Source organism: Pseudonaja textilis, chromosome 2 (assembly GCF_049901715.1).
Source record: "Pseudonaja textilis isolate UNSWEBS1 chromosome 2, rPseTex1.2, whole genome shotgun sequence".
NCBI classification, from domain to species: domain Eukaryota; kingdom Metazoa; phylum Chordata; class Lepidosauria; order Squamata; family Elapidae; genus Pseudonaja; species Pseudonaja textilis.
Window position 1 is genome coordinate 87,992,345 of NC_141991.1, and position 24,084 is coordinate 88,016,428.

General features: G+C 42.1%; 2 protein-coding genes and 1 long non-coding RNA gene across 4 annotated transcripts in view; 1 reads left to right on the top strand and 2 right to left on the bottom strand.

The window, feature by feature from the left end:
• The window catches only part of LOC148126957 (uncharacterized), a 9,318-nt gene extending 6,638 nt beyond the window's left edge, over positions 1–2,680 (bottom strand). The window contains exon 1 of the long non-coding RNA XR_015741763.1: positions 2,415–2,680. This is a non-coding gene — a long non-coding RNA (uncharacterized LOC148126957). The remainder of the gene's footprint in view (positions 1–2,414) is intronic.
• On the top strand, positions 2,167–12,224 carry PCYOX1L (prenylcysteine oxidase 1 like). Of its 2 annotated transcripts, XM_026696367.2 has the most exons (6): positions 2,167–2,700; positions 4,202–4,408; positions 6,282–6,456; positions 6,828–7,039; positions 7,193–7,333; positions 10,704–12,224. In XM_026696367.2, exons 1-6 carry the CDS (start codon positions 2,571–2,573, stop codon positions 11,360–11,362), a joined length of 1,524 nt encoding a protein of 507 aa, XP_026552152.1. In that variant the 5' UTR covers positions 2,167–2,570; the 3' UTR covers positions 11,363–12,224. The 2 variants fall into 2 exon arrangements, with proteins under 2 accessions (XP_026552152.1, XP_087780666.1); XM_087924540.1 differs by lacking the exon at positions 4,202–4,408 and having other exon boundaries at positions 2,450–2,700.
• Positions 11,995–22,512, bottom strand: IL17B (interleukin 17B). Its single transcript, XM_026696102.2, has 3 exons — positions 22,229–22,512; positions 20,003–20,331; positions 11,995–15,262 (listed from the first exon to the last, which is right to left on the bottom strand). The coding sequence occupies exons 1-3, from the start codon at positions 22,247–22,249 to the stop codon at positions 15,016–15,018; spliced, it is 597 nt and encodes a 198-aa protein (XP_026551887.1). The 5' UTR covers positions 22,250–22,512; the 3' UTR covers positions 11,995–15,015.
• Positions 22,513–24,084: the final 1,572 nt, after the last annotated feature.

Consider the following 24,084-nt stretch of genomic DNA (forward strand, 5'->3'; position numbering starts at 1 on the left):
GCTTAATGACAGCAATTGGGACCAGAATTTCTGTTGCTAAATTATGCGGTCATAAATGTCATGTAGTTAGATATCATGTAACTGCTCTGCCTTAGTAACAGAAATGCTGGTACTTACATTTGCCATTAAGCAAATCACTGTGGATTGTTATGTCAAGACATTTGGTTGCCATTTGCCAGTGGTGGGATTCAAATTTTTTTATTACTGGTTCTGTGGGTGTGACTTGGTGGGCGTGGCAGGGGAAGGATACTATAAAATCTCCAGTCAGAGGTGGTATTTGCCAGTTCTCCAAACTACTCAATATTTCCACTATCGGTTCTCAGAACTGGTCAGTACCAGCTGAATACCACCTCCGCCATATGCCACCTTTTGTGGCTTCTCCATTGACCATGCTTCTAGGAAGCAAAAAGATGGTAGCAAATGTAAACACGATGCTCCTGCATCTGACATACAAGTATGAGAGCTAATCGTAAGTACCCTTCATTCAGCACTGAAATCCCCTTGTAAGTCAATGCTTGCTGAATGAGTAATTGTTAATTAAATAAGAGCCATTTGTATTTATTTAATTGATTTAAATTTATTGGCTGCCCAATTTCTCTAGACTTTAAAGCAATGCACAATACTAAACTAGGTATAAAAACAGTTAATAGCAGGGGTCATTAAACAAATAGCAAATATCAACTCCAAGTCAGGGATCAACGCCAAATTTTCAAAGCTTTCCAAAACCTTGAGAGAACATCCCAAAGGTGTTTTTTTCAAGAGGCAACTAGACTTTCTGCTTTTTCTTTGAAGATGTTTTGCTTCTCATCCAAGAAGCTTCTTCAGCTCTGACTGGATAGTGGGAAATGGAAGGCCTTTTGAAAATAACAACTTTGGGATAACCATGACTCAGGCTCCATCTTTATCTCTGGGGGGGAGGATGCTGTTCTGGAGGGAGAGGGCCACAACAGAAAACACATATTTCTTCAGTCCCACAAGATGGCAGTGTTCAATGGAGGGGACCTGGAGTACATCCACACTGCTGGAACTTATTGGGCAGGCAGAATCAATTCAAGACAAATAAGTCTCTCGATTATCCAGGTATCCAACTTAGCTATTTCAGTTAAAGTTTAGGGTGACCTGTGGATATGGCAGGCTAACCTGTTTTCTCAAAGAAGAGACTGGACAGCCTCTTGTCTGAAATGGTACAGGGTTTCCTGCTTGGGATGGAGGTTGGATTAGAAGACCCTTCCAACTCTATTATTCTGTTCTGTTGTGACTTATCATTTGGGGGAGGGGTGTTCAATGGCATTGAACTATAAACTTCTAATTTTATGATTTCCACGTCAAGGGAACACAGTGGCTACTTCTTGTTTCAGTCTGTCTGGAAAATGCGCTCTACATTGGATAAATTCTGGATTTAAGTAAAAGAAAAACAAGTCAGGTGCTTATTATTTGATTGCTTATTGTACCCTATGACTATTATTGAGTGTTGTACCTTATGATTCTTGACGAATGTATCTTTTCTTTTATATATACTGAGAGCACTTGCACCAAGACAAATTCCTTGTGTGGAATTTGGCTAATAAAGAATTCTATTCTATTCTATTCTATTCTATTCTATTCTATTCTATTCTATTCTATTCTATTCCATTCCTATTCCTATTCCTATTCTTATTCTGTTCAAGTACTACCTGACCTAATGCACCATTGCAGGAAAATCTTCGGAGCCAGAAGAAGAGGTCTCTCTCTTCCCTTTCAGACTCAAAGTCGCTTCCTGGAGAGTTGCGTCTCTGTAGTGCAATCCCAAAACACACACACACCCCTTTCCCCAGGATTACCTTTAGAATTAGAATAACTTTATTGTCATTTTGAATGTACATTAATTGGCATACATTAACATGGAATTTCAGCTCTCAAAGGGTCTCTCCGCCTCTAATACACACTACATAAACCTGACTAAATCAATAAATTATGGATATACCCACATATACGACACGGAGAAACAATACAGAAAACACCATGGATATTTCACTCCAAAGGGCTCAGTTCAGGTTAACCTGGGAAAGCAGCACAAGATTACAGGGCCGGGAAAACAGGGCTTTTGCAACCTACTGATTGAGGTGGTGGCTTCCGAAAGCGACTCTTGTCAGAAAACTTGAATTTCGGAGCTGCGGGTTTGAAAGCGCATCTCACCAACTTGGCATTTCAGGCCTTCCTGCAAGGGGCGCTCGCGCTGGAGCGAGCCAGAAGAGGCGACCTCCTCCGCTTAAGCAAAGGACTCCCCCCTTTTATATTAATAGAGGTTGCCTCGTTCGCCGTCGCTGCCTGCGATCCGCCCCGCCAAGGTCAGAAAGGCCGCGGGAGGCGCAGCCCGACGATCCGCTGCGTCTCCACCCGGCACCCTCCGCCCCACCCCACCCCCCAAAAAATACCTCAGGAAGCGCGCGGGCCAGAAAGCTGCGTAGTCGCCGGCCGCTGCGGCAGAAGCATCCGGGCGAGGCAGGGCTGGTTTCCGCCGTTCAGCGGCGCTTTCTCGCTTTTGCAGCCGCCGCCGCCGCCGCCTCCCCTCTTGTCTCCCCATTGCCACCATGACGGCAGAGTTTGTTCAGCCGCCTTCTCCCGCCCGGTGCCTTTTGTTTCTTACCGTAGCTGTAGGGGGGATGAGAACGGAGCTTTCCTTCGTTGCGGCAGGGGATGCAGCTCCGCCGAGCAAAATAGGTAGGCGTTGCTCTTTCATGGCAGCGGGCAGTTCGCGGCTTCCCGTTCGCCACCCACCGCCACCAGGCCCCCCCCGTAAGGTGGGCTTCTGCAGCCTGGAGCTTCCCGCATTGGCGCTGGGGAAATACGAACGTAAAAGCAAGCGATGAGGGATGAAAAGGGAGCTGATCTGGGTTCTAGGTTTGGCGTTTTAGTGGCCGTCCTGGAGTAGTCGTGTTTCCGACACGTGCTTTGAAATTTCTCCGGCGATGCTCTTTAAAAACAAAATGAAAAAAGCCAAGCCAGCCCAATGGCAGGGTCGGTGTGTATATTTTCTCCCTGCTTCTTTTATGAGAGAGGCTAGGTACACTGGATCTACTCTACCCAGAAGTCTCAGCCATTGGCTGACTTGGCTTAGAAATTCAGAATGACAGTCCCAACACACTGAGAGGTTGAGGAAGGCTGGCCTAGCCATGAAATAGTGTGAGATACCAGTTTTGAATTTCGATTGGAATAGCAATAGCGATAGCACTTAGATTTTTATACCGCTTCATAGGGTTTTCCAGCCCTCTCAATAAGCGGTTTACAGAGGCAGCATATTGCCCCCAACAATCTGGCTCCTCATTTTACCAACCTCAGAAGGATGGAAGGCTTGAGCCAGTGAGAATTGTACTGCATTCTGACTACTGTGCCGCCACGGCTCAGACTTAGCCAGAAAAACCGTTTTATTCTTTTTTTATATCCCACCTTTATTACTTTTTATAAAGAACTCAGAGTGGCAAACCCACACACAGTACTCCTTCTTCCTCTATTTTTCCCCACAAGAACAACGCTATGAGGTGGGTTGGGCTTGGGAGAGTGACTGCCCCGAAGTCACTCAGCTGGTTTTCATGCCTAAGGCAGGACTGCAACTTCAGTTTCCTGCTTTCTTTCCTGGTGTCTGAAGCACTAGAGCAGTGGTGGCTAACCTTTGTGGGCTGCTGTGCTGATAATTGCGTGCAGGCTTGTGCTCTCACGCTTGCGTGCCATCATCCAGAAGGCAATGCGTGCAGCCCCCCATACCCCCCTGTGCGTGCAACCCGTGCGATCCGCACTGTGTGCTTTTGTGCATGCGTGTGCAACCTGCATGACCACGCTGTGGGCTTTTGCACATGCGTGCATGACCCCCATGCGTCATACACTTCAGCGCATGAGCACATGTCTCCCATGCACCTCCGTGCTGACACGCATGCGTGCCAGATACCCAACAATCAGCTGGTGCATGTGCATGCGCAGTAGACCTTTTCTGGGCAAGGGCTCACGTGCCGGCAGTAATGGCTGTGCATGCCACTTCCGGCACACATGCCATAGGTTCGCCACCATTGGCACTAGAGCAAACTGGCTCTCTTTTTATTAATTTATTATATCCCTGCTATTAGTCAGAGATGTGGTTTGAGCAATCCTCTTCCTGGGAAACTATATCTATTTGTTGAAGGTGGATCTTTTTATGATGGTTCTTAACACACTTGCTTTGCTTTGGCAGCTGTGGTGGGAGCTGGAATTGGCGGCTCATCAGTGGCTTATTTCCTGCAGCAGCAGTTTGGGCCGCAGGTACAGCTGGATGTATATGAAAAGGCTGTGGTGGGAGGTCGCCTGGCCACAGTTACAGTCAACAAGCAGTCCTACGAAAGTGGAGGGGCCTTCTTCCATTCTCTCAACTTACACATGGAGGACTTTGTGCAGCAATTGGGTAAGAGTGATTGACCATAGATGTATGAACTTCAAGCTTGGTTTCTGCATATCTTTTTATTGCCTCTGAGCTTGGGTGATATGGCAGATCTTTGGTTCCTCAGATACGGTAGATAGATGAGATCAGGAATCAGCAATCATTGTTCTGATACAACGGAGCTCACTCACTTCTATTCAGGTGTCATTTCCTGCCCAAACGTTCCATTCCATTCCCATTTGTCCTTTTGGAATACAATTGGACTATTTGGGGGAGATTCCAATTCAGAAGGATTTTTCCCCCTAAGATAATTCATATATGTGTGTGTATGTGTGTGTGTGTACATACGTACATATGTACATACATATGTATGTATGGCATTCAGCTTTGTTTGGGTATTTTCCCACATCATTGTAGTTGTGCTTTTAAAGTTGTAGCAAACTCCAAGACCAATAAACACAGACCAAGACTCCCAACCAATCAGGATGAAGAAAAAACCATTCTGGCACAGCAATAGGCTGCCCCAAATTTAAATCTGAAACCACTGTAAGTCTGACTCACAGATGAACACTATACAGAAGCCTGATGATGGCAGATGAGATTCTGCCGAAACGTTGCTACAACTTTAAAAGCACAACTACAATGACGTGGAAAAATACCCGAACAAAGCTGAATGCCATACATGTAAGTACCTGCGAAAACTTAAGAAAACATATATATGTATATATACACATCGTGACAATGTGTTTGATATAAAGCAGTGCTGAACTGAGTTGAGGGAAAGCCAGGGTCAAACCTCCATATAACATGGACCTCATTGAGTGACTTTGGACCAGTTCCTTTTCTTAGCCCAACCTTCTGGTGGACTTTGAGAATCTAAACTGAAGGGAATCCTCATATAACATGCTTACATGGTTCCAAAGTTGAGGTAGCCATTCTTATTTTCCCTTCACCTAGAGTTTATGTTTTTGGTTTTTTTTTTACAAACTTTGTTTTTTAATATGGATTTTTATATTTTTAGAATATAATAGGTTTAAAATATAATATGTTTTTTATATCTGTTGCTGTCTTTGATTGTTGTGCACTACCCAGAGTAGAGATAGGAAACTCCATAAATTTGATAAATCAATATATGCCATCTTCAACTGAGCCTTTCCACTCCTTCAGAGGAATGTAACTATAATGAAATGTACACTAATGTATTATACTTAATATAATGTATTAATTGTAACAACATCAAATTATTAAATCTGCCTTGACACAAAACTGAAAATGGGCAATCAATCCTGTGATATTATACAATTTATGGAACTTAGACTCCTCCCTTTTACTCGCACTCAAGGAAGCATATACAGGGCTCCCTCCTCTCTTTTTTCCCTTTAGCAACAACATTGTGAGCTAAAAGTTGGGTTTTCACAGATTGACTGACACAGGTCTCAGTGTATGATTTGGGCTGAAGGGGAAAGGAGACAATATGCCATCCAGACAAGTTAATTCTAGACATTGTTATGTCAGAGTCCAGCAGAAACCCAAGTTGTTTTTACTTTTAAATAAAGTTGGGGATTGTCTTTATTTTCTTAAGCAGTCTTCGCTGCTTTTTAAGATTCAACCCGCTGGTGTGGATGAAGGTGAAGCAGATGTTTGTTTGTTTTGGGGGTAACAAAATCCAGCCACTCATGGGAACCCTGCAGTGCCAAAATGGGAAAAGCATGAATGAGTGTGATAACAAATGAGAAACTCTATTAAAATCATGACTGAGAAAGATTTCTCAGAATTAATGCAAGTTAGAAGGAGACAGCAAAAGAGATCAAGAAGGTCAACTCTCTTGCAAAGCCCATCATGGTAAAAACTGGACCTTGTTTTCTGTTCTTACTGGACCTTGTTTTCTGTTCTATAGGACTGAAACACCGCCGAGAAGTGGCAGGAAAGAGTGCCATCTTCACTGGGGAACAATTTGTCCTTGAGGAGACAGACTGGTACCTACTCAACCTTTTTCGGCTCTGGTGGCATTATGGCATGAGCTTTCTGCGTCTACAAATGTGGGTAGAAGAAGTAATGGAGAAGTTCATGAGGTAGGTAACAAAGAGGCATCACTGGTGCCTCCCAGGGCAGTGAGAGAAAAATGGGACAATCTTCCTTCGCTCAAATGTGCTTCTATCCAGATGATGGCAATGTAGTATTAAAGGAGATTCTTGAGACTTCTTGTAAAGCTCATAAGGAATGGCCTTTAAGGGCAGGAGCAAGAGCCACTAAGTTGGCAGCGGTCAGCTAAGTTGGACTTGAGTCTGGGCCACGGAATTAATTTAAGAACACTTCTAAGACAAGCCCCTCCTGAATGCACACAAAGTGAGAGAAGGAGGAATCGCACTCTGCCTTGTAAAATCTTTTGCTAGTAAGATTGCGATAATGCTCTACATTTTCCTGCCCTTTTTATGACCTGCAGAATTTACAAGTATCAGGCCCATGGCTATGCATTTTCTCATCTTGAGGAGCTCTTGCGTTCACTGGGGGGTGACACCTTTGTCAACATGACGCAACGCTCTGTGGTGGAGTCCCTGCTGGAGGTGGGTGTCACACAACGCTTCATCGATGACGTCATCATGGCCATCCTCCGGGCCAACTATGGCCAGTCAGTACTGGTGCCTGCATTTGCAGGTGAGTACTACCCATCTTCTATGGCTCCAGTCTTTTTTCAGTAGGCCATTGCTCATGTCTGGGAGACAAATATGTCGTAGGGAAGGCTAATGTTTTACCATTTGGCTTGTTTATTCTCTTTGACAGCAGTCCCCTCTGTACTTCTTTTTTAAGGGGCCATGTTGCTAGCAGGAGCACAGGGCAACCGATGGGCAGTCGAAGGCGGCAACAAGCTGGTGTGCTCAGGCTTGCTGAAGCTAACCAAAGCCAACATAATCCATGCCAGGGTGACAGCTATCTCTCTGCACAGTTCAGGTATGCCACACAATCCCATCTTCGTCCAAGGTGGAAAATAAGATCCCAAAATCTCCGTGTAGCGGGGGCTGGAGATTTTAAAGAGCTGCTGCAGACCAAGTAAACCTGCTGGGATGAACGATTGGTCTTGTGCAAGACAAGGTTTCCCCATTCATATGGGTGCACTTCAGATCCGGAGGACTGAATTTTGAAAGCAATTTAGAAAGAAGTGGCACCCGACTTTTAATGTGGAGGTGCTGCACACTGGATAAATGATTAGTTAGAGATTCTGTGAGAGAATTGTAGCAGAAGAGATGACCCAACCCTAGGACTTAATGGAAGGAAATGTAATGTGTTTTCATTCTCTCACACCTCTATCTAATTCATCACCTCCAGAGTCTTTTTTTTTTTGCTTTTCAGGGAAGGTTCTTCAGAAAAAAAAACCCCAACATTTCTGAGAGTGCCTTTACTGAGTGGTGGCAAGGAGCAAACACACATACCCATGGTTCATTGGATTCACGCAATATCCCCTCTGGTTTAATCTCGGCATTCAGATATTGTGTATCCGGAGATATACAGTACATATAATAAATATTGACCGGATACTGTACTACATGATAGGAAGAGACCTACTTAAGAGAACAAAGCCTTCGAACCAAAGTGTCACAAAGTAGGTTAGCATGAGCTGGGTGTCCCTCTTCAAAGCTACCAGAGCCATATCTTCAGGAAAACTCAGTGTGGCTGCTTTGCAGATTTCCCCAGTTGTTGTGGATATTGGTTTGTGCACAGCTGGCTGTTCCAGTTTTCTGCAGGCCCAGGGGAAATGTCTGTACTTGTAAATGTGTTGTGTGCAAACCACTGTCTGAGGCTGCTGAGTCTTCCATAGTATATAGCTACTTTAATGCATTAAGGAAAGGAGTTTCTTCTTTTTAAAGCTTTATTTATTTATTTATTTATTTATTGGATTTATGTCGCCGCCTATTCACCCAATGGCAACTCGAGGCGGCTTACAGAATATAAAACCATATTTAAAATATAAAAACAAGAAAAACTAACAAAAAGAATCAAATTTATAAAGTACAATAGAACAAAAGCTGGAAAAATAAATAAATAAAAAAATCACCACCACCACTACCCCCCCAAACTATTAGCTACAACTACAGGTAGTCCTTGACTTATGACCACAATTGAGCCCCAAAATGTATGTTGCTAAGCGAAACAATTGTTCAAGGAATTTTGTCCCATTTTACGACCTTTCCTGCTGGAATTGTTAAATAAATCATTTCAGTTGTTAAGTTATGAACACAGTTGTTGAATGAATCTGGCTTCCCCACTGAGTTTGCTTGTCAGAAGTTCTCAAAAGATCATCCCATGACCTTGGGACACTGCAACCATCATAAATACGAGTCGGTTGCCAAGCGTCTGAATTTCAATCATGTGACCATGGGGATGCTGCAGTGGTTGTAAGTGTGAAAAATGGTCACCAAGTCACTTTTCTCAGGGCTGTGGAAACTTCAAACAGTCACTAAATAAATTGTTGTAAATGGAGGACTACCCGTTAGAGCAGGGCTGTCAAACTCACGGCCTGTGGGCTGGATGCAATCACGCACTGGCCATGCCCATCCCCAGTTTAGCAAGGGGTGGGGGAGAGTCATGATATGTCACACGATGACAATGTGAAGCTGTGAGTTTGACACCACTGTGCTAGTGGGAGGAACCCAGGCTCCAACTGAGAGAAAGCGGGGGAGGGGATGAAAGTACTAAAAAAATGCAGGAAGGTTATAGACAGAAATTACTATCCTCTGGATCTGCTTTAAAGAATTCTGGATAATTGCACATTGGAAGCCACCTAAATACCTTTGACATAAAGAATCCATTGATGCATGCAGAGAAGTAGGCAGGACACAACACAGTTAAGGATCCTTCTACTGAAGGAATGTTCAAATGACTTCCTCTCCTTTCACGTGCTTTAAAGGTTGGCATATTTATTGCACAGAGACAACTGAAATTTCCTGAGTGTTCACAGTCTTAACTTTTTTTTTTCCTAAGAAAAGATGATGTTTCCTGTACATGGGGTATTTATTGTTGCTGTGATCACTCAAAGCGTAACCAGTTAAGCAAACGTGATTCTTTAAGAGAAGATGTGATGAAATGGCAAATTCCTTGCATTCTACTAAAACAAACGAGGGATTAACTTGTGTGCTCCCTTATAAGGAAGAGGAACAGAAAACTATGCAAGGAAAGAGAGACAATTTTCAGGTAGAAAGAATAAAAAGAGGGTGAAGAAAATAAAAATGGATAACGAGCGTGTATATAATATATAGAAAATGGAAAAAGAAATATTGGTGATCCTTGTCATAAATAAACTACCATCCTGTGGATCAGTTGCTGGGGTGATGTACCTCTGGCTAGAAACAACTTTCTTTCTATATTATTTCTTCATAAAGTATTGTATTAAATAAGATTTTAACACTTAAAATAAATTCAATCACATACCACTGAATACCCAAGATATTAAACTTTACAATATAAACATCTTAGTATATAATTTTATTATAAGAATTCTACATTTAACAGTTTGGAGGGATACTGAAATTTTAAAGAAAATAAATGTAGAAAAAAATATGCTACTCCTGAACAAATAAACCCAGTTTCAACACAGAATATAATTGGCATATATTTTTCTTCCTAAAAGCATCTAGATAAATGTGCATTTTGACTTGCAGTTGAGAGAGAGAGTGTTCGTACTAAGGTTCCTTATAACAGCTGTTTCTCCTAAATGCTGGATAGCACAAAGTTGCCTGACTTTTTTGTTGTATATTACTTTAATAGTGTTTGTAGTGTTCTGCAGAAAGTTATCCTCTGTCTTGCTGCTATACCATTTTAGGTCATTGTGACCTGATTTGTGCTTGCTAAACTGTTCAGCATCATCTAGCTTCCTAGATAAAATATATAGTTTTTGAATGGAATATCCCAAACTGTAATGACAGCAAATGTACACAGCTTAACCCAATTATCTTCATTTACCAAAGTGAAAATAAGTCAAAAACTACAGTAAACTTTCCCTTATTTGTGACCAGTCAGGTAAATCCTCTCTATGCTCTTTGACCAGTTCCTATCTGTTACTTTTATGGGTTGTGTGAATGCTTATTTTAGCTGGTTTAAGTAACCAAGTGTTAGTCTTCAAAAATAAAACCAACAGGCAGTGAGTGAGCTGCAGAAAAAAACGGAATCAACCAAGAAACAGTGCAAACTACCAGGTCTTACCAGAATTGTTTCTCTTTGAAGTCTAGTCTATTTAGCTTCTTAGATAATGATGGTGACTTGCTTGGTAGCTGTCTGACTTACTGGTGTATTTTCCCCTGTTTGTTCCCTGTGCATTTTTATCCAGAAGGAAAACCCCTCTACCAAGTGCACTATGAAAATGAAGACGGTCCAGGTTCCAACTTCTATGACATAGTGGTCATTGCCACTCAATTACATGATAGCAAGAACAATATCACCTTTCAGAATTTTGATCCACCTATTGCTGAGTTTCCTGGAACTTTTCACATCACCGTCACCTCCATTGTTCATGGCTACCTCAACTCCTCATACTTTGGCTTCCCGGATCCCAAGCTTTTTCCTTTTGCCAGTGTCCTCACCACAGAAGCTCCGGGCCTCTTCTTTAATTCCATGGATAACATTTGCCCCGTCAACTTATCTAATAACTTCAAGCGGAAGCAGCCCCAGGAAGCTGCTGTGTGGCGAGTCCACTCTCAGTATCCTTTGGAGAAGCAAGAGTTGAAGATGCTGTTCCGTTCTTATTATTCTGTTCAGGTGACGGAATGGCAGGTCTGTCCTGATTACGGATCAGTCAAGAACCTCCCACCTATTATCCTGCATGACAGCCTCTTCTACCTCAACACCATGGAGTGGGCAGCCAGCTCCATGGAAATGTCTGCTGTGGCAGCCAGAAATGTGGCTCTCTTAGCCTACAATCGGTGGAATCATGATGTAGAGAAAATAGACCAGAAAGACTTAATGCACAAATTGAAGACTGAGCTGTGAACTTAGCACTGTGAGACAAGATTTTATTGCAGGCAGAGTGAGAGGGGATATTTGAGGCTACTAAGTGCCATTCCTTGACTTGCTGTGTTCCAGTTATATTGGATTGCAGCATTCAGAATTCCCAATCAGTCTAGTAAGAGATGCTGAGATTTGCAGTCCCACCCATCCCCCAAATCCTCTAAGTTAAGGAATGTACTGCAAATTTAATAGAAGTAAAGCAGAGCACTGGCAAATCTGTGACTTTATACGTTCAATCAGAGTCATAGCAATCTCTTTAGCATAGCATCACTCTTTCAGAGAGCCTGTAAATTAATGCCTCTTCCTAGTTGTTCAGGATTCCTTGGTAATCATGGAAGAGGATTGAAACTGAATAGTGTCAAATCCCATTTGACTTTTTACTTTACCTGCTGAATCATATTCATAAAGCCCAATTGTGTATATTACCAAACAGGCTACAACTTTGGATTCAAACTTCCTTCTTGGGTCTTCCTCTGCAGCCTTCCCAAATAATTTATACTGGACTGGACCTTCTTCTTGTACTTCATCCCTAAAGCTAAAAGAAATGGCACGTGTAGGATCATAAGAACTTTTATGATTTCTTGGTTTTCCTGGCATCCCAAGCACTGTATTCCCTTATGTTTATTACAAAGCCCTGTGGATTTAGATCAAATGATGGTGAAGCAAAGGACCTTGTGTTGGAATGTTTCCTGCGAGAAAAGCTAAGCAGCTTAATGAATCATATAACTTTTTACCTACTATCCAGATAAACATACATGCACAATTAATGGTTGATCTGAAGTTGTCTTGCCAGCCATCCCACGGGCCTTTTTCCTGGAAATAAATTAAGGAATTCTTTCCTCTGGCATTTGATTTTTTTTTAAAAAAAATCCTTGTTGCCTAAACCAGGTGAAACCACCGAACTAACATTCTGGTATTTTCCTGAGTAGATTCCACAGTACCCTACTGGTCAGGCTGCTCCAGTAAATCTTTTAAAAAGGGTCTGTGAATCCGGGGTTGAATATTTGCTACTTGCTGCTAATGAAACTGGGCTGTCCTGCATCAGCTGTGTAGGGCAAAGGGGTAACTTGTTTTTGCTCATTCCAGATGCAATGAAACGGTGAGGTTCCCTATCTTTCTTCCTAGAAACGGATTGGTTTCAATTGTTACCCTTTCAGTTGTGTACAGGGTGGATATTGATAAGAAGGTCTTCTTTAATGAATTTTGTTAAATCAATGACATATTTGCAGAATCAGATGAGCAGTACGCTTTATGATCAAGCAGCTAGATAGGTGTAGTAGGCCCAGCTAGCCTCTAATGAGATATTTCACTGTGCCTTGAGTCATAGCCTTTAGCTGGCTGGGAAGGAACTGAGAAAATGAAAATAAAAGTTATCTTGTTTTTTCTGAAGTTGTGACATTCTGGCAGATAGACAAAATCTTAGATCAAGGATAGCAAACTGTTTGCAGCAGGTTGGCAGATCTGGAATGCTGGCATATTGTGAGTGTTCTCATGAAATGGTTGCTGCAGTCGGTGTGGCTGGATTCAAAATATTCCTTGGTCGGGGTGAACTGAGAAACTTGTTCCCAGTCATCTGAGTAGATGCATGGACTTCTAAACGAAGTACTAGACTGCAGCTATCATATGTAATGTTCAGAAAGGCCTCAGGAGATTTTTGTGATTAATGGCTCTGGGCCCCACACGAGATGAACCTGGAAGTATGCCCACATTTTGACTTAACAAAAATAATTAAAAAGAAAGGTGCAGCAGGGGCTTGGCAGGTACAAAAGCCAGCTGCTTAGCAATTATATCAGTACTTCTCGGCATTTGATTGGGTAACTTCCCTTTATTTTGCTCTGTTGCTTCAGAGCCATAATGGTGCTGCATTCCATCCATGACAAATTGTTTCTGGGAAACAACTCACCTAGGATTCAAACGGGAATCTTTCTTAGATTTATATACAGAACCCAAGGATTAGGCTCGCCCTCCTCTTCCTGTGGACCAAACCATGTTGGATAAAGGCTTGAATAATGGAAAGCTTTCTTTCTATAGAACACTGATGCGGCACGGGTGCTTTCTCTGTATTATAGCAGTTCTTCAGCTGCTTATCCCACGTCAGAATGTTTCCCGGTCCTGCTATTGGAGAACCCCCAGTGCAGGGTTTGAATCTGGGCCCTTCTGCAAAAAGACTATGTGTTCAGCCCCTGAGCTGTGATTCCTATCCATTGTGAAGGAGAGGGTATTAAAAGAAGTTATTACAGATACTTGATCCATCACCATGTATAGTATATAGGCAGGAAAGATTTCTTGGGCTCTCTTGCTGCCTCCTCAGTCTAACTCTTGGTACGAATATCACCCTTAATGTTCCTCTAGCTTCCTGCTGACATCCAACTCCTATTGTCAGAACTTTGAGCACAGGGGCTGCTGGTATTTAGATAAGACTTCATTGATAGTGTCCCATAAGGTGGATAGTAGCCTGGCAAACAATCTTGATTTAAAGAGCTTTTCCATTGCACAACTTTCCTCCATTGCTCAACACTTAGACTTGTTTTCTGCTATGGCTTGAGAGACAAGGGGGCACTCTAACTTTTAAACTGTTGAGTAGGTTCTCATTGTGCTAGCCATAGTGGATTTGGGCCTATGTTTCGTGTGGACCCAATCCAAGTATGGCTTGGTAATCAGACATATGAACTCTACAAAGTGTGAACCCAGCTAGTTAGTTATGCTGAAGTGTTCTATATCTGAGAAGGGTGATCTGAAAGGTGTTTTTTTTTTTGAATGTATGAAGCCGACTGGATGACCTTGAGCCAGTTACTCTCTCAGCCCTGGGAATAATGTAATGGCAAACCCACTTATGAAAATCTTCCCAAGAAAAACTGCATGGAATTGTCCAGGGAGTTGCCAGGAGTTAAAGACTAACTTGAACACACATACAGACAATGACATACTGATCTCTATATTGATTCATCTCTAAAGGTTCAGTCCAAACTCAACTTTATACACTAAATTGTCACAGTCTGAATGAAAACCTGAAAATAGATACACATTTTAACCAATTATCTCCCTTCTGTTTTTTTTATCTATATCCCTTAGCAAACAAGGATGCCAGATTAAGGGAGGGAGGATGGAAATGGGAACTGTGGCTATAGCATCATAGCAAGTGCTTTTTAAGTGAGGGAGTAGCTTGAATGGTTTAAACTGGACCTAAAGCGTTAATGAGTAATTTGCCTGCTGGATATACCTTGCCAGCCTTCTTGAAGGTAATGCAGAGATGGGAGCTGAGCAATAGCAATAGCACTAAGACTTATATACAGCTTCAGAGTGCTTTACATCCCTCTCTAAGCGGTTTACAGAGCCAGCGTATGGCCCCTCAGTAATCTGCATCCTCATTTTACCCACCTCAGAAGGATGGAAGGCTGAGCCAACCTTGAGCCTGATGAGATTCAAAGTGCCAAATTGCGGGCAACTGGCAGTCAGCAGAAGTAGCCTGCAGTACTGCACTCTAACCATGACCGCGGCCCAGTCAAGCGCAAGTTACTTCAATGTCTAAAAGTACATTGGTGTTTTCTCATTTGGCAAAAGAAGAACAGAGCAGTTTGGAAGAGCAAAAATAGTACTTCTTCCATAAGAACAGGAAGCCCCTTCCTCCTGGGTCCTCAGAAGATGCAAGTGCAGCCCACAGCAATGGTCTCCATAATCATCTTGTACTCTTTGTGGCACTTTTTCTTCTTCCTGTGAGGCTTGCTGGGCTCACACAGCATACGTCTCACTGGGATTTTGCTATAGATAGGAATGCTGACCATGGTGCGGTCCTCCTGCATGGTGAAGGGATTGATGCACCCTGCGCACAGACAATGCGCCTCTGGGATGTCAGCTGGAACCCGGAATGCATCGTGGTTTATCCTAAAGGAAAACAGGTTGACATTAAAACATGCATGTTTTTCCCAATGGCTGGTAGGAATGTGCAACAGTTTGAATATAGAAACGAAAAAGTGTTTCTTGACATCCATGTTGCATCTCCAGGCTTTTTAAAGGAGTTTTTAATTTTACTGGGCATCCCACAATCCCCGGAAAATATGTTTGACCGAGAAGGTGCCATCTTATGCAACATGCCTGCCCGTACACACTGTAAATCACGTTTCCCTTTTAAAGCCAGATGATGGCTGAGATTAGGGTGATATCGCATCACTGGACAATATCCCAGAATAAATGGTGGCAAACCACAGCCACCAGTTGTAGCACTTCCCAAAACTTTTGTAAGGAAATGGCATGGAATTCTTTCTCCCACTAAAAAATTCTATTTTTCCAGATGGGAAGAATATCTGCATGTAACCTGCTTGCTCAGAATAAGAATCATGGTTGGACAAGAGGGACAATAGAACAAACAGCCTCCACATAGAAAATGGTTGTAATAGGCAATTGCTTCCACTTGTGGGAGTGCAAGCAACCTTTCCCAATCTAGTACCTTCTAGAAATGTTGAGATGAAGATTTCCAAAATTCCCAGTTCATGGCTCTTCCAGCTAAGAATTCTTGGAGTTATAATTCTAAGATTGGGAAAGACTAACTAACCTAGTTGAATGCCTTCTTTTTAAGCAATCATAGATTTGTTCCAGAAAATGATGCAATTCTGTTACAATTATTTAATTAAGCTGCAGAAGTAAACAGAACTGTACCTCCATGGCCATTTCCAGGAAGTCTCTTCTGCTGTGACACTTTGTTACAATACCAGTCAACAGAGTATCAACAGTAGAGACCTTAAAATGTCTAGGTTCTACTATATCACATGACCTAAAATGGACACCTAACATCAAAAACATCATCCAAAAAGCACAACAAAGAATGTTCTTTCTGCGCCAACTCAGAAAGCTCAAACTGCCCAAGGAGCTGCTGATCCAGTTCTGCAGAGGAATTATTGAGTCTATCATCTGCACTTCTATAACTGTCTGGTTTGGTTCTGCAACCCAACAGGACAGACACAGACTTCAGAGGGTAATTAGGAGAAAAAACAATTACTACCAACCTCCCTTCCATCAATGACCTGTATACTGCACGAGTCAAAAAGAAGTCTGTGAAAATATTTACAGACCCCTCACATCTTGGACATAAATTGTTTCAACTCCTTTCCTCAAAACGATGCTATAGAGCACTGCACACCAGAACAACTAGACACAAGGAGAGTTTTTCCCTGAAAGCCATCACTCTGCTAAATAAATAATTCCCTCAACCCTGTTCAACTATTACAAAGTCTGCACTACTATTACTGTTAATCTTCTCATCACTCCTTATCACCCATCCCCTCCCATTAGTGATTGTAGGACTGTAACTTTGTCACTTGTATCCTTACGATCTATATTGACTGTTTCCTAGTATGATTTGATTGCTTACTGTACCCTATGACTATCATTAAGTGCCGTACCTTATGATTCTTGACTCTTGATGAATGTATCTTTTCTTTTATGTACACTGAGAGCATCTGCACCGAGACAAATTCCTTGTGTGTCCAATCACACTTGGCCAATAAAGTATTCCTATTCTATCTATTCCATTCTATTCTATTCTATTGTTAGAACCAGAGCTGGGCTTCGAAATAGCTGCCCAGAAGCCCTTATACCTTAGATGCCACATTTCATGGCTGCTATTACTCTTAATTATAGGTCACAAACTGGTACTTCTGATAGTACTAAGCACTGATGTATCATCACTGAGCAAAGCTAAATGCCAGTGAAGCGACAGCTATTGCATGCACCACTGGAAATGACGGGATAGACAGCATTCCTTTCCTTCCCATGAAGCAAAGTATAAATGAATTCAATTCTTTTACTTCTGGACCTGTTAGAATTTGGGACCTCCAGTTCTTTGTGGATGAATGAAATTACTTGTTCAATGTTCAGAAATACAGTAAACTCACGGACCATTAAAAATACCACGAGCAGAGGATACAGCGCCACAAACTTGGGCAACCCTGAATATCTTCTTGATTTGAATATTAGGCAGTATTGAATATTCAAACTAATTCAGATTTGCTTATGAGTGAGCTGCAGAATTGCAGCTGCATATAGGCTCTGCTAGATAGAAGATTCAGTTTGACCATTCCTTTTTCATTATAAGAACAGAGAGTCCTGGCTTAAGGATGCAACTGGGGCTGACTGCTAAGCAACGCAATTGTAATATGCAGCATCAAGGGGCTACGCAGACTTGCAATGCCAGTTGTAGCAGTTCCAGTTGTGCTCATTAAATGAATCCCATGGGATTGTTAAGCATGCTGTCATGTCATCACTGTGACCTCCTGCCAGCTTCCCCATTGACTTTGTTGAAAGCCAACAATGCAGATCACAAATGGCAGTTGTGACTTTGGGATGCTATGGCTGTTGTAACTGCAAGCCCTTTGCTAAGTGCCTTAGTCATATGAGTGCTATGAAAACTGACCAGTCATAAATACCCTTCTTCAGTGCCATTGTAACTTCAAATAGTCACTGAATAACTAGACAGTTATGAGGATTTCCCTATAAACTCTCTTTTATCATCAGCAGTGCATGCTGCTTGGACTACTTTTTGATGATGCCCAAGTAGCTTCCTTCCTGTCATTTCTGCTCTGGTCCTGGTTTTCAATAATTAAACCAGTGATGTTGCCAGGCTACAAATCCCAAACTACAACTTCTCCAAAGGACCAGGCTTTTACTAATTCTATCTTGAAAGTAAAGGTTCTCACACATACGTGCTAGTTATTTCTGCCTCTAGGAGGCAGTGCTCATCTCCATTACAAAGCTGAAGAGCCAGCGCTGCTGAAGGCACACAGAATGCTATTACCTTCCCACCAAAGTGGTCCCTATTTTTTGACTTGCATTTGCAGGTTGGCAGAAGCTGGGACAAGTAACAGGAGCTCACTCCGTTATGCAGTGCTAAGGATTCGAACCGCCAAACTGCTGATCTTTCTGATTGACAAGCTCAGGGTCTTAGCCACTGAGCCACCGCATCCCTACAATTCTATTTTAGGTTCTGTTATATTCTAGTCCATCTCAGGTGAGTTGAATTGGTTAGCCAATTCTGAAATATTAAACCGATCACTGAAGTCTGAGATCACATGTGGCTACATTATAGTAAAAATTCAGTTTTAGATCAAAGTTCATGATTTCAAATTTTCCTATTTCAGTTTAACTCTCTTAATAGCAATCAATATATTTTTACTTAGATAAATTATTTAGGAAAATGGCTCCAAAGCTGTTCCCAGTGCAAGATTCTAAATAAGAACACACAGTGACTGGATCATCCACTTATGCCATTCTAATCCAATCTAGTTAACATATAGAATGAAATATAAGCTTGCTGTTCAGATGATCCTTAGCAGTCTGAGCAATACTAAACAGAGTTAAGCTACATTCCTCTAATCCCCAGAGGCAGTAGGATTTCTCATATTTCCCCTTTGTTGACTGAGGGTATCATCAAAACCATTTTGGGTTCCCATAAAGTCTCAATTTCTACTCTAGTTCTGATATTAGACCTCTTATACCAGAAAAAGTGAATATTTCTGCTGTTGTTGATGGATCCACTGTACCTAAATCCCTTTAGCTTCCTGACAAACTAATGTGTTATCTAAGCCAGCCAGGGAGACTAATGTAAATTAAATCCCCAAATTCTCTCCTGAAGAGACAGTTTGGTGCAGTGGTTAAGTAATCAGACTAGAAACCAGGAGACTGAATTATAGTCCCACCTATGACACAAAACCAGATGGCTAATTTTGGGACAGTCTTTCTCTCTCAGCCCTAGGAAGGAAGCAATAGCAAACCACTTCTGAAATTTTGCCAAGAAAATTGTAAGGATTTGTCCAAACAGTCCTCAGAACTCAAGGCACACTTGTAGGTGTGTGTGCGCGCGCACGCACACACACACACACATGCGCGTGCACACACAAAGAGTCCTCCCTGCTCCAGTCCTATTTTACTTGATCCTGTTAATTTTCATTATGCTTTTGGCCACAAAATGTAAGACCTCTTCCCCTCCACAGCAAACTAGATTGTTAACTCAAGGACTGTTTTGAGCATCATGTTGACAATAGAGTACTACAACGCAGTGGTGGGATTCAAATTTTTTAACAACTGGTTCTGTGGGCATGGCTTAGGTGGTGGGTGTGGCTTGGTGGTCATGTTATTGGCTGGGTGTGGCCAACTCAATATCACTCACATCGAGACACGCATCTCCTCGCCTGGCCTCTCATGACTATGGGGATGCTGCAACAGTTGTAAGTGTGAAAAATGGTCATAAGTCACTTTTTTCAGTGCCATTGTAACTTTGAATGGTCACTCCACACAAGCAAAGTACCAGCAAAGGAGGGGAAAAAACCTCCAGAGACGTTCCTGAGACAGGAAGTCTAGTCCTGCCAAGAATGTAATAAGGGTTAATGGAGAGGCAGTTTCTGTAAGCAACACCAGATTGTTTCCTTCCTGCCTTCTTTACAGGATTAGGCCAGTAATTTCTTCTAACAACCAGTTCTCCAAACTGCTTAGAATGTTAACAACCAGTTCTAGCGAATAGGTGTGAACCTGCAGAATCCCACAGGGTCACAAATCTGATAAAGCTGAGAGGAGAGAGAGGGGGAGGGAGAGAGAGAGAGAGACCCTCAGTTTCCAAACTTTGTTCCACCTCACCTATAGGCCCATGGAGACAAACTCCTCTTGTTCGACATCCAGAGTCTCAGATTGACCTGGCATTTACTGTCCAGCAGCTCAGAGCTATTTCGCAGCTGGTTAACCATCTCCTGAATGCTCTGCTCATAATCCTCCACAAAGGTGTAGTTGGTGAGGGCACCCAGATTTACCCTCAGCACAGGGTCAGGCGAGGATTCCTGTGCCCGCAGATGCTGTTCCCTGACTTTGGCTGAGCCTCTCCTTCTTCCTTTTTTTCCTCTGCTTTGCTCTTTTGATGCAGGGGTAGTAGCATCCAGGGCCAAGAAGAGGCAGAGAGCACAGAAAAGCAACTGGAGAAGAAAACAGGCAAACTTTATCCATTTATTTGCATGAACACAGGTTCTATAAATACAGCATCGTATGATGGTTTTCAAATGAAACAGAAACCCCAGCAAAGATCAAAGAACAATATTCAGACCAACACAGAATAAGGTACAGTAGCAAACAAAGAAGTAGATCCGATGTTCAAAACATAACAAAATATTGTTGAACGTTTAATTTAAAAAACCAATTCATATTTTTTATTTCTTACTGATCAGCCTGGAACATCCTCCCAATAAACTTTTGATAGTAATCTAAAAGTTGGTGATTCATTCAGGATTTTTTAATGAGTTTCAGGACTTGAATGGCAGCTGGATTTCTCCTTAGTGAAAGACTATCTCTGATAGGGCTGGCAGCTTAACCAGGGTCCAGGGTTCAGAGATGCTTTGCTCAAAATCTGTTCGTTCGTTTGTTTGCTTGCTTGCTTGCATGAAAAGAGTGGAAAATGCCTGACCATAATTTGTATATCTCATCCAGAGGTTTCCTATTTGATTGATTTGGAACATTCCCATGTTTTCCAAGTTCAAGTATTTTTCTTTCAAGGCTCCTCTACAGGAAACAATGTGATAAGCCCTGTTCCTTGTTGCTTCCCTCCCCTTTCTATGGCTACAAAAGAAGGTCATAGTGAATGCTATCTATCACACAATCCCCACAGATACGTATTTAAAAAGAAAAAGAAAAAATGCCATAGAAAGCCATTGAAGCAACCTTTTATCGGAATAATTATGCTTTTCGTCATTTAGAATAACAGAGTTGGAAATGACCTTGGAGGTCTTCTAGTCCAACCCCCTGACTAGGCAAGAAACCCTACACCACTTTAGACAAATGGCTGCTCAATCTCTTCTTAAAAACTTCCAGTGTTGGAGCATTCACAACTTCTGGAGGCAAGTTGTTGCACTGGTTAATTGTTCTGTCAGGAAATTTCTCCTTAGTTCTAAATTGCTTCTCTCCTTGATTAGTTTCTATCCGTTGCTTTTTGTCCTGTCCTCAGGTGCTTTGGAGAATAGCTTGACTCCCCCTTCTTTGTGGCAGCCCCTGAGATATTGGAACACTGCTAACCTGTCACCCCTAGTCCTTCTTTTCATCAAACTAGACATACCCAGTTCCTGTAACCGTTCTTCATATGTTTTAGCCTCCAGTCCCCTAATCGTATTTGTTGCTCTCCTCTGCACTCTTTCTAGAGTCTCAGCTGTTTCTATGCTCAGCTTTTTGTTGTTGTTGTTGTTAAGCATTTCTGTTGCTAAAATTCTAGTGGAAACTCAGGGAAAAGAATTTGGCTTTTTATCATTTCAAGCACATTGCTAACGTATCAGCTACTCCCAGTTTGGGAGCCTCCAGATGTGACTGGAGTTAGAGAATTTCCCAGCAAGAAGAATGAGAATTGCTGATCTAACACATCTGGAGGCCTCTGGGATAAGCGCACTGTCCCCCTCACCTCTCCAACCCATTCCACGCTATCCCTTGTCATCATTTCTAGCACGGCTAATAAAAGAAAAGCCACCGCGCAATGCCAGGAAGCCTGCGTTTTCCTGGCAAACTGCTTCTCTACATGCATCTGTTTGGGTCGCTGGGCCAGATGGGGATCTTAAGCACACACAGTTAAGGCAGCCGTTCCAGTGTGCCAGCAATTGTGTCTCTCTTTTTTTGACCCTGTGTCCCCCCCACCGCCCCCATCCCATTGCAGGGGAGCTTCATTCTCTGATTTTCGTCTCTGTCTGGGTGGCTGGATTTTGTCTCCCCCACCTTAACAGGCTCTAAAAGCAATCGCTCACCCAGACACAGTTTATCCTTCCCAAAGCAAACAAGCCTGACAGGTCATTAATTAGCAGAAAGTAAATAGAGGCTCCAGGAGGGCCAAGCACCTACCAGCTTGGGAGCCCACTCCATCTCCGCTGAGGGTGGGTAAGCCAAGGCTCCACAGATGCCTCCCTCTGCCGCAGAATGAAGCGAAGGAGATGGGGCCGGGCGCTTTAAGAAGGAAAGCAACAACCCTTAATCTCTTCATCGCCAGGGAGGTGGGCCTGCCTGGCACCAAGACATTTTCCCAGGATGCCAGCAAGGATGTTGACAGAAGGGACGAGCTGGTTTCCCTGGGATCAGAACAACAGGCTAGCCATAGGACTGGCCTGCTTGATAGACTGGAGTGGAATGGAATGGAATGGAGTGGGGGCAGCATTAAGTAAATTATTGTGAAGGCAGTTTTCCCTTATGGCGGAGGAAAGGCCGGATATTATCTAACTATAGCGATAGGATTTCCAAAATTGCACAGAAGCGAAAGACAAAGTTAGATCTTGGCCTTGGAGAGCAGGGAAAAGGAGAACATCTGTTGACAGGAGGCTTAGTTTGTGTCTTAAGATCCTGAATGGCCCAGCAAGTCAATACCAGGCTTGTGCAGCTCCTGGAAAGTGGCAGAGTTAAGCCGTTAGCATAACCAGAGCCCTGGGTGGTACCTTGGAGCAGTGAAAGGCGAGTTAGGGACATGATAAAAATGGAAGGGCTGCCCTTCTTGAATGGGTGGTGAGTTTAAAAAGCAGAAATTGGAAAGCAGGCAACAACTCTTCTATTTATTGGGCACTAAGTCTAATTTTTTTTTTTCCTCTGTAAAGAGGCAACTGGGTATATTTATTTATAGAATTGCTCCAGAAGAAATAACGAAAGGGTCTGAATGAAAGAGAGATCATACAAAAAAAGGGAAAAATGTGTTTCAATCTGTAGAATGAAAAATGTGATTCTGCATAAACCTGGGCTTTGAATGGACAAAGATGGACCAAATATGTATTTGCCTGCATCTATCCTTTTTAGGAAAGAGAAAATTAGTAGGCAAAATTCATTGCCTAAGTTTAGTTTAATTTAAATCCCATTTCATTTAGTTTCCAGCAAGGTTTCTAAATGCCAAACTAACCGACAGTCTAATAGATTAAGAGAGGCATCTTGCATTCTTGTCATACCCTAGGAATTCTCAGAGAGGCACTTTCTCGTGCTATCAACTGTAGACATTTTTTTCTGCAAATACAAAGAAGCAACACTAAGAAATACTGGAGGTGAGAAATGGCCAATTATTTGAACACCAAGAAAACTATATAAGTAAGGCAAGTTTATATGAAATTCAATTACAAATTCTATTACAATTCAATAAGTTTAAGGAACATATTATAGGCATTTTAAATAACAGTTAAATGCAGAACATTAACTAATTGTAGATTTTATTTTAAAATCTTATTGTAGATTTTATCTTATTCGTTGGTAACTTTTTTTTTCAACATTTGTATTCTTTGACCTGTGTTTCCTATGTATGAGACAAAAATATATACTGGGATTGTTCGAAAAGCAAAAGTAACCAGCAGGTTATTAAAAAAATAGCTTGGAAAAAGAAAATATAATATGTTCTGCTTTCCTTCTGTGTACAGCTCTGTTATTTTTTTTCTTCACTCCTTTGCTCCCAAAATTGAGAGAAGCAAGTACTTGCAACTCCTGTGCCAAATACTGCAAACTAAATAAAAACAATTATTTTTGTTGTTGTATTTCAAATATTTGTCTATGAGGGGCACCAGTAAGGGTGGTTGCCAAAAAAACCCAAATTGTTTGCTGTAAAGGGTGTGGGTGGGACTTCAGTTACATGGTTGTAGCTCCCATTTTGACTTTTTTTCTTGACCCATACCTGCCCATGGATGTTCCTGTTGTCCATACAAGTGAAGAAATTGCTATGATTTGGATTTCCTGGC

Excerpts from the sequence above, each read along its gene's own strand:
- PCYOX1L (XM_026696367.2), top strand. The coding sequence starts at position 2,571 with ATGACGGCAGAGTTTGTTCAGCCGCCTTCTCCCGCCCGGTGCCTTTTG. Across the intron at positions 7,040-7,192 it reads ACTGGTGCCTGCATTTGCAG|GGGCCATGTTGCTAGCAGGA; the intron begins GTGAGTACTACC and ends TTCTTTTTTAAG. Across the intron at positions 7,334-10,703 it reads TATCTCTCTGCACAGTTCAG|AAGGAAAACCCCTCTACCAA; the intron begins GTATGCCACACA and ends ATTTTTATCCAG.
- IL17B (XM_026696102.2), bottom strand. The coding sequence starts at position 22,249 with ATGGAGTGGGCTCCCAAGCTG. Across the intron at positions 20,332-22,228 it reads TGGAGTGGGCTCCCAAGCTG|TTGCTTTTCTGTGCTCTCTG; the intron begins GTAGGTGCTTGG and ends TTTCTTCTCCAG. Across the intron at positions 15,263-20,002 it reads TTGTCTCCATGGGCCTATAG|GATAAACCACGATGCATTCC; the intron begins GTGAGGTGGAAC and ends GTTTTCCTTTAG.